General features: G+C 38.7%; 1 protein-coding gene across 1 annotated transcript in view; it reads left to right on the top strand.

Moving 5' to 3' along the window:
- LOC134645424 (NALCN channel auxiliary factor 1) overlaps nucleotides 1-12,432 on the top strand; it is a 90,178-nt gene extending 77,746 nt beyond the window's left edge. The window contains exons 2-3 of the mRNA XM_063498851.1: nucleotides 4,500-4,671; nucleotides 6,967-12,432. Coding sequence (XP_063354921.1) covers nucleotides 4,500-4,671; nucleotides 6,967-7,268 — 474 coding nt within the window. The 3' untranslated portion in view covers nucleotides 7,269-12,432. The remainder of the gene's footprint in view (nucleotides 1-4,499; nucleotides 4,672-6,966) is intronic.
- The last annotated feature ends 1,003 nt before the right edge of the window (nucleotides 12,433-13,435 follow it).

The following is a 13,435-nucleotide window of genomic DNA, read 5'->3' as shown; positions in this document are numbered from 1 at the left end:
AGTAAAACAGTGGAGGGGAGGGATCGGCATGGTTCTTTCTCTTTAAAAATAGTTGAGTCGTATTTGCAGAGATGAAGGGCAAAATCACTGAATCTACTATAGTTTCTTTTTCAAATTCTAGAAGCCAATCTTCAGCCTGCTTTGACTACTTAAGGAAAGAAACACAGCTAACTTTTGCTGTAATGCCTCAGTTCTCATACTATCGTTTGTAACTCAAGTCCCTTTAATGTTTATTTTTTTAATTACAAAGAAATATTCAGAGTCATATTTTGTCTTATTTTGCTTCATTTTATGATACTTTCTGCCTCTAGGAGGTGGAGTGTTGTTGCCATTAGGCCAGCAGCATTATAATTAACTAGCTGGATTTAGTTTGTTTTGAAAAAGTAGAGCGTGATTACTTACCTTTGTTATTAAAAATTGTGGACACTGAGTGTATTTCTTTTCACTTGCTTCTTCTTCTATTTCTTCATCTACTTGATTTTGACTTTATTCGTTTAAAATATCCTTGGAACCACAAGTAAGCCTGCAGTCTCAGAGCGAAGTGCTGTATTGGGGTGATACGGTGCTATGAGGTCTTTAAGATCAGATTATCTTGATTATTCGAGCCCTTGTATGCGAGGAGAAGGACTTTAAAATTGATTTTAGATTTAACAGGAAACCACTAAGGAGAAGTTCATATGGGAAATATGTCCTCTCATTTTAGTCCCTGTCAGTCCTCTTTCTGCAGCATTGAGGATCAACTAAAGGCTTTTCAGAGAACCTTTAGAACAACCTGATATTCATGAATTGCAATAGTCCAGCTATGTTTTTTGTAAACGTATACCATGACGTGTGTGTTGTGAGACTGTATGAGACACTTGCTCAAAGGGAGATGACGCAGTGAAAACCATTAAAACAGTCTTGAATAAGAGATGTAAAGCATGTGCAAAGTGATGGAAAAAAAGGAGCGTAAAAATTTGAGAGCCAGCTGGCTGACCTCTAACTAACAGCCTGTGATTGAAGAGAAGGCTGTATTTTATTCGCTCCCCAAGGGGACTGAGAGAACACAAAAGTTATATAAAGGACAGAAAGAGTCCATCCTACCACCGTCTGTATTAAGACACTGCTCTCCTTATCGCTTTCACTTTCTGTGTCTAACTTCCACTCTGCGATTTGACATGATAAATTACCAGTCAAAGCTCCACTGCAGATTCATAGTTGAGGGAGTAGAGCTCTCACATGCAGCAACAGCAGTAGGCTGCTCTAACTGGGACTGAGTGCAAACGGACATAACTGTGTGGCAAAGGGCCAAAGCGTGCTGTAGTCCTTACACCACATTTGTCACATCTCCTGCGTTTCTGGCAGCTGTTCTGCTGACTGATGTGTTTAGAGGTCTCCATGTATGTGTTGGTATCACCTAGATCTAACCTACACTGCTGTCCTTTGTCTTACAAATAAGCATCACTACTCACTGAGTCTGTTTTACCATACTATACTTTATACTATACTTAATATACTTTTCTTCTGAAGGCACTTCAGATGGTGTCGCTCCTTCGCTGGTGCTATACATTCTTTAGTTTTTGATTTCGCTTCATGTTTGGGATGCAGTGCAAATGACCAGACAGACCTTGACTTTAACATTGTTTTTTCAGATTCTACTGAGTAGGGAAAATGTATCATGAATACCAAAAGAGACACTGCTTATCAGTCATTGCCTCTTACATTGTTAATGTAATGTGATACATCGCTGAATGAGAGGCAACCTGGCATCCAGTTTATCTTTATCTCTCCACACTGACAGCTACAGGATGAACAACTAAAGGTTCTTCTAAGGTTGTTCTTTCAATTTAGGCTGTCTCAACTGTTTGTGTCTTCTAATGCAATCCATGACTGGCTTGATGATGTTGACATCAGGTCTCTCCGGGGGCTGTACCATCTGTCACTGGACTCTTTGTTCTTCTTTTCTCTGAAGATAGACCTTCATGACTTTAGTGTGTAAGCAAATCTAAACTGTACAAAAAAATATGCACATTCATTTAAATGCACATAAATTTGCATAAAATGTGTTATTATATTAGAAATATTAGCTTAATGTGTGCAAGATAGGACTCAAGGTCACGTGCCCATATTTTTGCTGCCCTACCAGGTTACAGAGAAGGACAGTGTGTGTGTGTGTGTGTGTGTGTGTTTAATAGTGTGTGTGGTATCAATGAAAAGCCTCATGCTGTAAATATAAGTATTAGTGCAGAGAAGTTTACTGCATAGTGTCTATGAATGTGAACATATTCACCAATACTTATATCTCAGTCTGAAATATGCATTGCAAATGGTGGAACCATCCGGGCTTTTTTAATCATGTTATTTCTGATTCAACATCATTATATTGCAGATTGTATGTTTTAACTTAAAAGAATATTTGAGCAGCAAACAAAATAATCTCTTCTCACAACAAATGTGACATTCAGACTGACGCTAATCCCCCCACCCCAAGTATGAAATATTTGCTAGCTTTATTTAAACAAGGGCAATGTTGGCGCATGTTTTTCCTTTTGTTGTTTTTTTATTTATTTATCTTGAATTTATATTAATATTCACACCAAATTTGTAAAATATTATTCAGGTTTAGCAGTTACCTCAGGCAGCCCCTTAATTGAAGCCAACAGCATGGCCTGTCAGGGCACGAACACTGGACACTCTGAGAATGTCCTTAGCTGTCTGGACACAGGATGTTAGCAGCAGATCCTTTTGGTCCTGTGCACATCAGGCTCTGGGTCTTTGTGAATCTTTCTTCGAATCATTCTGAGTGTGTCATGGTGCACTGTCCTGCTGAGGGAGGATGCTGCTGTCAGGGAGTGCCATTCCCACTGGGGCTGGGCATGCTTGATCTACAATACTGTTATTCAGCTGGGAAACCAGGTCTTTCTGTAAAAAAATACAATGTAGTGGAACAAAACGGCAAATGTTTTTCAGCCAGCAGTATTGTTCCTGATTGGACTGAAAAGGACATTTTAACTGACTAGTGTTCATCTGTATATCTAATTAACAGTATATTAGCTAATATCACTTTTGTAAAGCAGATATTAGTCATATTAGGTATATTTTCTTGTTATTCACAACACACTCTTTACTGTTAATCTGGATATATCACAAACACACATGTATACCTACACCTATACCTACACCTATACATACAGGCAGACAGACACAGACACACACACACACACACACACATACATACTGGCAACATGTAAATATTCTGTCCGCATGGACAAGTGATATGATCTGTGCTTTGGTGCACTGCTTTTAGGTGTGATGATTAGTGCACAGCAGGTGCTAGCTTGCCTCATAGTCCCTGGAGTGGTGCTGCAGGAAATACCATCTAATTGCTGCAGGTGATAATACCACACAATGAGGCGACCGACTTATCACGTGAAAAAAAAGATAAAATAATGTGCTAGGTAAATCATTTTTCCCCACTTGTGCACTTGTTGAGCTGAGAAAATGGGCGAGAACATTTTTACCAATGCCAATGCAAAAGCATTATGTAATATAAGGCTTTGACCAGATTCCATGTATTTGAGCTAACCCGAGAAGATGACTACTTTACACTGTGGCTCGAAAACAGGAGTATTTGCGTTATCGAGTGTTTGCGAACTGATTTCTATCGACCGTGTTTACAAATAATACCAGTTTTTGGCTGCAGAGCGACTGATCAGAGTCAGTTAAATCAACCCTGATTATACTCTCTCTGGGTTAAGTGCGTGCATGGCGAATGAAAAACGTTATTATCAAAGGAGCTCCATCATTACAGTTCGCCATAGCAACAGGTAAATGCAAAGCAGACCCACCATTTTCATCCAGCGTTAGGTGTAACAAAGCAAATTTATCTTTAAAAAAATGTTATATTATTATTCTTTTTCAGTGCAGTTCACATTTAGCCCACTTGAATTTCTTGAACTGTAAAAAAAGGCTTTTATATAGTCAGTACTATAAACAGACACATGGTGTTCCCAATCCAAATATTGTACAGGTAGTGATAATAGCCATGCTATTTTGTGTTAAAGTTTGCTGGTGATGGTCCTACAGTAATTTGTTGGCACAATATTTGAATTTAAGCATGCATGTTATCTTTTTTGTTTTTAATGGAGCTCAAATATTTTAAAAGGTATTCATTTGTCTGCTGTCCTGTGTTGCTCTACTTAAAGACCGCTCGCATAAGAGCAGTAAAAGGTGCAGTTTCAGTGCAGAGCAATACTCAATTTCAACATAACTGGACAAATCTCAGTATTGACTGACAAAGTGATGACTGCCCAGCAACAACTAAATTCAGCACAAACAGTGGATATCAGGATCGCCAGGATATCTGCTCATTCCCGTGTGGATCAGTAGATGTGGAGGTCATGATGATTCACATCAATGCAAGCGTGTGAGCATGTGTGTGTGTATGTGTGTGTGTGTGTCATCCAGCAAAAGCCTTACTAACTCATCAATATCCTCTCACCTCTTTGTCTTCCACCTAGATGGTTTATAAGCCTTGGCTGTGTTCTCAGTACTTCCAGACCACCCAGATGCACTGCAGCAATCGAATCCCCTGTGGTCAGTACTGCCTGGAGGTGCAACAGCGGTGCCCCTTTGTCCTGCCCGACAATGATGATCTCATTCACGGAGGCAGCCCCAGTTTTATATGCACAGGTACAAAATAATCATTGTGCATTTGATATATTGTGGTGTTTGTAATTTTATCCTGTGTGCTTAAGCTTTAAGGTGCTCAGTGAAATTTCGGGCTAAGGTATTGCTATTCTGGGATTCAAAGCCACACATCAATTTCCTTTAACCTCCCACCTACTTCATTTACCGCAGGCCACGCTCTCAGCCTGATTACAATGAGTAAGCACATGTGCTTAGCGTTTCACTCAGTAATCCTTCAGGCACACAACCGCAGAAGAACAGGCAGAAAACACGTATGAATTTACACTTACAGGATGTTCTGACTAATCATCAGACTGACAGGGAGATACACCATAACAACAAATTGCTGCCAATTACTCATAGCTCCACGAGGCAGCTGCACGTTACAGCACTGAGACAATAGGTCCATATGCTCCGTCTGTCCTGAACAATACAAGGCGCTTTAAATGCTTCTCAGTGGAAGTTTAAGGTGCTTTCATTTGTGAGACGTGAATGTACCGGAGTCATCCGAAGGGATAAAAGTGATTTGCATTTCCATGTCTTTGGGATTTTAAAGCAAAGCACGCTGCTGTATATCAAAAGTCTGATGTTTCAAAATGTCGTCCACTGGAAAAAATGCCGGATTCTGTTTACTGGTCCTGATCGGTGTTTGCAGCAGCAGGGTTTAAAAAAACAGCAGATGTATGAGAGTGCTTACTTGACCAATCACCGACAGTCTCTCATCCTTCAGAAACTGCTACCTCCTGAGTAGGCACAGGAACTGTCTCACCAGAAACTGAGAGCCTGTTTATTCTGTTAGAAAGACAGAGTTCCTGAGAAGATTCTAGTGGGGGGAAAAACACGTTTATCACTAGTGTGTGTCAATACCGAATGCACTTTTTATTAATGCACTGCTCTAAATCATAATATAATAGCTAACCATGTTAAAATAGCACTTTTTCCCCACATACTGCTGTTCAACAAAAGTGCATTTTGTAAGAATTTTAAATCGGAACCTTTTATTTCACTAACTTGTGTATATTATGTTAATGCAAATATAAACTGAAGATCTGCATGGATATTTAAGGTCAAGCTATCTAAGAGCTAACAGGGATCTTGCAGCCTTGACACACCAATAGTGGTTTACATAAAACTAATGACTGAAACCTAACCAGAAGCCCTCGAGTTGCTTCAGTTTAACTAGAAAACCCAATCAAAAATTAACCAAGCACAACCTAATTTTTAGTCAAATCACCTCTGGTTCCCATGACAGCAGCATAATGTTGAGGTATTGACAGGAACAAATACTGAAGATAATCAACCAGTAGTTTCTGATTCTTCTCTGTGACGAGTGACAGATGCCCCAAGATGCCAAAAGTTCAGAGGATTAAAGCATGATGCACTTTTCTTTGAACACAACTCTATGTGGGTTGAGTCCCCACTGGCATCATATGTTGATGCTGCCCTCTGGTGGTCATGTTGAGCATGAGGTTACTTTACAACAGAGACGAATAAGATGTGATGAATCAGTTGCCAGTTTGTGCCAGTTTTTACTGAGACATATATGATTATAAAGAACAATCAATATGGCCGTTTTTTTCACAGTAAATTCAAACCAGTATTCTTTTCTTTTCATTGTCAATGTGTCTTATAAAAAGCCTCGCTCCATTTTTTTCTCGTCCCCTTCTAAAACAATTTATTTGGAGAAATTTTTATAAATATACTTTACATATCTGTTAAAAAGAAAGTAGTATGCTCCTCAAACAGCTGGGAACTGTATTCATTTATTTATTTATTCATCTATTTATTTGTGGCTTAATAAATTAAAAGTTAATAATACACATTCAGTAAATATTTTTGGATACTGGTTAATAACTGCATTTTTTGCACTAATGAGTATTTATGGATCCAGAAGAGTTTATGGACTTTTTTTCTTACCAGAGGCAGCAAATTAAATATGTGCTCTGTACAGCGGGAGTGACTGATTATGGGAGTTCATAAATAAGTGAGTGAGAGGGTTATAGCTTCTGGAGCTCTTTCAGTTTTATCTGCTGTGTCTTTGCATTGTATATGCATATGTGTGTCAACTGTAATCCAAAAATGGGGGCTTTGTCAGAGACAGGCAGTAACTACATTGTTCCTCTTCTTGCAGGTAGGTTGTAGACAGGAAGCAGCAAACATTTTTTTCTTTCTTTTGCTTTTTTTTTTTTAAAAAAAAAAGCAAAAACAAGTATGAATTTATTAAAAATGCTACACAGAAAAGTGCATTTCTCACTCTTTTTTTCTTTACACCCCTCCCACCCCAAAAACAACCTCCAGGGCTGCTGGAAGACTATCCATCAGGTGTGGACCCAGATGCAGAGTGCTGTGACGTACGGTGGTACTTGAAAGCAGACAACCGTTCCCGGGGGACCCTGAAAAGAACTCACCCACCATGCCAGCACCGTACCTCCCTCAGCTCCTCAGCAGCCTGCAGACTGTGTAACAGCCGGCTCAAACTCTGCCTGCTGGTCCTTGTCCTCCTACACACTGTTGCCAGCCTCACAGCATCCCACAATGCAACAGGACTGGGCCTCCCCACCATCACGCCTCTGGAGGAGAGCCCTGCCAACGAGGAGTGATAGAGCTGCCAGGAGAAGGTGAGGTTGTTGGGGTGGGGGATTCCCTCACCATGGCAACCGATGTGGAAAAATACAGCCACAGCTGTGCGAGCGGCTGGAGCTGTACGCCTGTGGACATCCTGCAACGCTTTCTGGCAAATGGAAAATGTGGGACGCTTTGATATTAAAAGACACAGGAATCAATCAAGACAAATGAATAACTAAACAAACAGACATACCGCGGGGTTCAAACAGTCCCTTCTGTAGGGAAAGGGGACAATGCCACAGCCTTTGTTGAGAGGGAAGGTCAGCTTCCTCGTGGCTGAGTTTCTCTCACTACGCTTTTTTACACTGTGTTCCAATTATTGGTTTCTGTTGCACTGGCTAACTATGGAATAACACAATCATATTCACTTTTTAATGTTCATCCTTTGTCTTTGTTTCTGAGTCTCTCATAGAGGAAGGAAATGTGTCTGCCTTGAAATAAGACAGACAACGTGTAAAGAAAAAGAGGAATATCTTGCAAGTTTGTCTGTGTGTGCGTTTTCTAGATTTACTTGTGTGCGTGTGAGCATGTGTGTGTAAGAGAATGAGTGTGTGTTGCGGACACAAAAGTCTACCTAACAGGCTGGTACAGCAGATATTTTTTATGGAGGCCCCCTCAGATGTCACTTAGCTCTGCCATGGTGTTTTGATGGCCACAATCTCATCAAACATCACTGACTTTTTTGAATGTGGTTCTGATGTCCATAATAAATACAGTGTTTAACGCAGGTTTACAGTTTCCCCTTAATTTGTTTTGTGAGATAACATTGACCCATTAATATTGCTTTTAAATCCAAAATAGCAAAACCTGGCATTAGAAACCAGGGCCCGTTCTGTTTTTCCAATGCTTTAAATCTCAGATGAGCTCTTTTTAATACAACGTGGGTCTTTTTACTAGCTTTGACCATAATTCCTTATTTTTGACTATTCAGTCTAATAGGTTTGATCAAATATAAAATGTAAAATTTAGGCCATATGTGTATGCATGGTTCTTTGCATTTAGGTAACTGTCATGAAGACTTCAGGTGCCAAAGAAATGGATTAGAAAATGTGCTTATCTGCTCTCCATTGTCTTTGTTACCTCAGCGAATGTTGTAGCATCATTACTACTAAGTGTCATCTTGACAAATAGAACCGACTGTCAAAACTACAAAAATGAAATCCATTTTGTGGTGTGCCAGATGAAAGCTTTAGGTTCCTATTGTGACAGGGCTGAGCCATGTGGACAAAATTTACAAATGATTAGAATTTTAAAAGGTTAAAAGTTTTTTATGGGTTACTTCCAGGATTTTGGATCACTGGATTTAAAATCATCATGTTTTTAATGCAGGGAAAATATTAAGTAAACATGAGCTGTTTTCACACTTTCACTGCAGCGATGAACTTCTCTGGACATCCGGTTACTGGGCTGCATGCAGAATGCAGATGTCCTCATTAAATAGTTTTTAACCTGCCGTAACATTGTCTGGAGTTAATGTGTGAAAATGACAATGGTGATTCAAGTAAAGCAGGGTGGCGAGTGAAAAGTTCATTTTTGTCAGCTTTTTATAGTGGATGTAAACCTGATGAATTATTATACCTGGAAAAATGATCACCTTTGTTAGTACACACAAAACTGTAAGATTCAGAGCTCGGGCAATTTTATCTCACCAAATGAAATTAAGCCTATGCTTGTCTTAATCAAGGATATTATTTCTTATTCTAAACATACTCCACTTGTCAGCAGCATGGCTGAGCAAAGCTGGCTGATGCTGGGATAAAAAAAACATTAGATCAGTATATTTAGCACTGTTAAACCAGACATAAAAAGACTTGCTCTTTTTTAAGGTGCCATCCAGTCAAATAGTGTCTGCAGCATACAAACAGCATTTATTCTGAAGGCCGCTCCTTTCCCCTTAAGCCTTGGATCAGCTTCTTCACCTTGACGTGGGTTCATAATAAAAATGTAACAGAAATATGACTAATAAATCACTATGCTTTGAATACTACTTGAAAACAAAAACTCAATTTGCTGTTTGCCCCTGAACCAAAACCTAACCTCAGGCTTTTTATTCAAAGGAAACACAGTGACTGGATGTTACCTTTAATGACCTTTCGTAATTTGTAAACTATAATTCCCATGCAATTATAAAAAGGATAAAATGTCAACATCTCATTAGGCACGGTAGCTCACTACCTGCAGCTACTCCGGTTTCTTACACTGTATTCCTGCTCCCCGGCCCCTTGTGCTGAGCTGGTCCCATACAACACACAGACTGACATTCCCCATCTGATTAGCACAGCGCAGTTCTGACGTTTCTGTTGAATCCAAATGTGTATTACATGAACTGCATGTGGAGGCGCTGCAAGGTTATGAAAGCCTCTTTTGTTGATTGTCTTCAGCCCCACTCCCTGAATGCACCACATCTTATCCCAAATCGGCTCCTGTAGCATGCCCACTGTCTTGTACTTTTTCTCCTGACACGTCAAACTCCTGTCTCATTAAGTAAAGGGCTTATTAAGATATACAGATCAAACGCCATCAAAACAGACATCAAGCACATTCAAAAAGGTTGCATCCAAATTGTTAGTAGACAAAAGGTAAAAACCTGGCTCATTTATTATTACTGTTATTGTTATTATTTTGAACTCATGCGGTTTCAGTACAAAGGTATTCCGCCAGCTGATACTGGAAAGCAGAAACAGAAACAAACACAGAGAGAGGAGCATGCCATTGTTTGTGTTTGCACCAATCGCATTATCTGTGATCATCTAGGTCCGCTGACACTTTGATTTATAAATGTTGACCTGTGTGTGAAAAGAGAGGAATGGTTTGACCTTAAGGGCTGACTTCTTCTTTTGTTTCTGGTTTTATTTTTTGTCTCTTTGATGAACAAGGCTGTGAGATCAGGTACCTGGTAAAGATGAGCAGATAAACAGCTTTTGCTGGATGAATTTTTCCCCCCCACTCTCGAATATGTTTATTACTTATATGAGATGTCCAGTCTGATATCTGATGTCAACACTTTTATTATTAACCTTATATGAGGATTTAAAATTCATCATTATTCACACAATTTCTATATAATAAGTATATTGGCTTATTTTGGCACTTACTGTTTAGACCCTGCCCCAGTCTCATTACCATTGCTGCTTGCATGAAATGCATACATAACTGTTTCATGGTCATGTGGCACGGCACACCCATGCCCATCATAAATGACTGCTTCCGGTTTCAGAACAATGCTGCTATACCATTGGCCACCACTAGATGGCAATAGATTTATTCATTTCCACTGACACTTCTGCTAAAGACCTACCACAAAAGGTCTGACAGATACACGGAAACCAGGAAGGCAGAGCTCTTGAAAAAACTGGCTCGGGCCCATGTGTGCTGCTGCTGTGTGCTCTTCTTTTGTTCTTATACATAGATGTAGGTTAATGTCTCTGAGTCTCTTTGGAGAGCTCATTTGTGTTTAAATGACCTCGTGGCAGTGGGACAGATGTGGCAAACCGCAGCTGTCTTTCACCACACAGGGTCTTGCAACATTACCTATCTGATATTAGCTGCAGTCCTGAAGCATGCATTTTAGTGTGAAATCAGTACAGTGATTGCACAGTAGAGTGTGTAATAACTGTGTCATTGCTCCAAAACAGACTCTGTATTATTTGTATTTTTCCTTTCTCGTCTTAAGGAAATATTTCCCCCAAATTTCCATAACATGAAATGCAGTAGAGGATGTGCAGACAAGGCCAGGCAGCGGTTAATGGTGCCCAAGCATAAATAAATAAAATTTAAAATACAGCATGACATAGTGCTTTTCATAATGACACATAATGGACATAAGAAGGAATACAGGGTCTGCAAGAAATGCTAGCAATACATAGATTGCCCCGCAAGTGTCATGCAAGCCTTGTCACAAGCACAGGTAAGAGATGGGTCCACCTTGAAGTGTAATATGTTCAGCAGATTGTGATTTCATCCTGCCGTTAATGGCCGGCGGTCATGCTGCGAACCAACAGCCACCAAAAGCCAACCGGCGGACACGCCTATTCGATAAACCTGCTTTCAGAAGTCACGCAGAGAGCATGTTTGCTTTACACGCAGCAGAGCATCCTGACTGTGGTTGCATGGGTGCGAATGCTGTGCATATGTGTTATCCATCACACGCCTTCACACATGTTTGCACCAAGTATGGACATTTCTGTGCAAGATTACTTCCAAAAACAAACAAAAAAAGAATTAGATTTGACTGATGTAAATCTCTGATTTGACTTTTGTTGGTAATGCAGGCTTGCACGCAACAGTTACTCTGTGATAATTTAATTTTTTTGTATGTATTGGTTCGTCAAATTTTTTACTGCATTATAATGAGAAGAAATTGTGTAGGGTCTTATAGATTCAGACTAGATCCCAGACAATGGTCTGTAGCGATCATAGGTTACGGTCTGTCACGTTCCATTACACACTGACGTACAAAATCAAATTTTGTGTTTTACCCCTGCACATATAGAGTATTTATGCCTCTTGCCCTTACCACCCTGTGCACCCACCACTAAATAATATGTACACAAATATTGCCCTCTTTCACTCTTTCTCAGCCTCTCTCTGTTTTCACAATAGTTCTGTTCTCTATCCTGTGGATCTATGCAGAAGCCCATTCCTTTTTTGGTTGTAAATATGTTCCCTAGTATGCTGAACAATGTATGTCTCTCCTTGTGTACTTTGAGTTGATGTCATGCTGTTACTTTCTTCTTCTTCTTCTCCTTCTTCTACTTCTGATCCTTTTTTTATTTAAGCGTCTCAGATCATTGATGTTAAAAGAGAGTGTGGTGAGGTTTAACCAATAGACTTGTCCTCAGCTTTGCAACCTTATTGTGAAAGGTTGTGGCTTTGTGTGTGCATAAGTGAATGATTTATGATTATAGAGATGAAAAAGGTTCAAAGGCATATAGAAATATCATTGCGATTATGATTATTATTATTACTATTATACTACCAGTATATTGTAATATTATAGATGCTTTAGTTCAAGTAACTTCTTTAATTTTTCTACAAACAACTTTGATGAAATGATTTATAAAACAGTCTCACAAGTCATGATCTTTTCGAAAAGTATGAAAACTACTGCTACAATGATTAAAATTGTGTTCTGATGAAAATAAATACAGACATATAATCTGTTCCTCTGTGGTGCTTTTGCATGATGTGACTTGCTTCCGATCAATGTACAAAAGTAGTGGTGAACACGACGCACTAACCATACAAAACTCATATTTAGGGTTTCATAAAGACATAAAGACATGTTTGAAAAAGCAAGGACAGTAGGAGAAGCAAAAAACACGAGTTAACATCTAAAATGATCTCTGAACAGGCAGTTTCCACAACCTTTAAGCTGACGACACTGGCTGCAATAACAGAACTTCGCTGGAAAGTAACAGTGCTGACAGCAGCTAACTGTGGCGTCTAATAAAGCACTCTGCTGATGTGTGCAGCAAAGGATATGTACACTGCTTAACAGATTAATTAGACCAACCATTGTAAGTTAATGCTACAGCTGCCCTAAATGAACAGCATCAGTAATTTTCAAAATTGTTTTTATGTTTCTGTAATGGTTAATCCACCAAAATGTATAAGATCTTTCATTAAAGTGATATTTTAAAGGCTAAAATATAATTACTTTTGTTACCCATGAATTTTCAAATTTACAGTTTCACATAAAGGCAGAAAAATTACAAAAATATAGCAAAGCATATATTGGGACATAAAGTGTGACTATAGTGTGTTATTTTACTAATAAACAACAATCAAATGTTTTGTTTTAAAGAACGTTTTGACAGATTTGTAAAATATTTCAGTTTTCATTTTATGACAAGTGGTCTAAGAAATGTATTAAGCTTTGTTCTGAATCTCATAAAAGAAAAAACACAATTATATTATAAATGAAATAAAATCAATTCCAGTATTCTATGAAAACAGAAAAGAAATCATTAGAAAAAAAAATTGATTATGCCAGGAAAATGTTATTATTCTTTACCATAATTGTTTAGCACATAAGGCCAAAGTAAAACTCATATAAAATCTAAAATAATGAAAATAAGTTCAATTTTTTTTTACACTATTTTGTTTTATTAGTCATAAATTTTTATAACCATAGTTTTTG

The sequence above is a fragment of the Pelmatolapia mariae genome, linkage group LG16_19 (genome assembly GCF_036321145.2).
Source record: "Pelmatolapia mariae isolate MD_Pm_ZW linkage group LG16_19, Pm_UMD_F_2, whole genome shotgun sequence".
NCBI lineage: Eukaryota > Metazoa > Chordata > Actinopteri > Cichliformes > Cichlidae > Pelmatolapia > Pelmatolapia mariae.
This window is presented reverse-complemented; position numbering and strand designations above follow the sequence as displayed.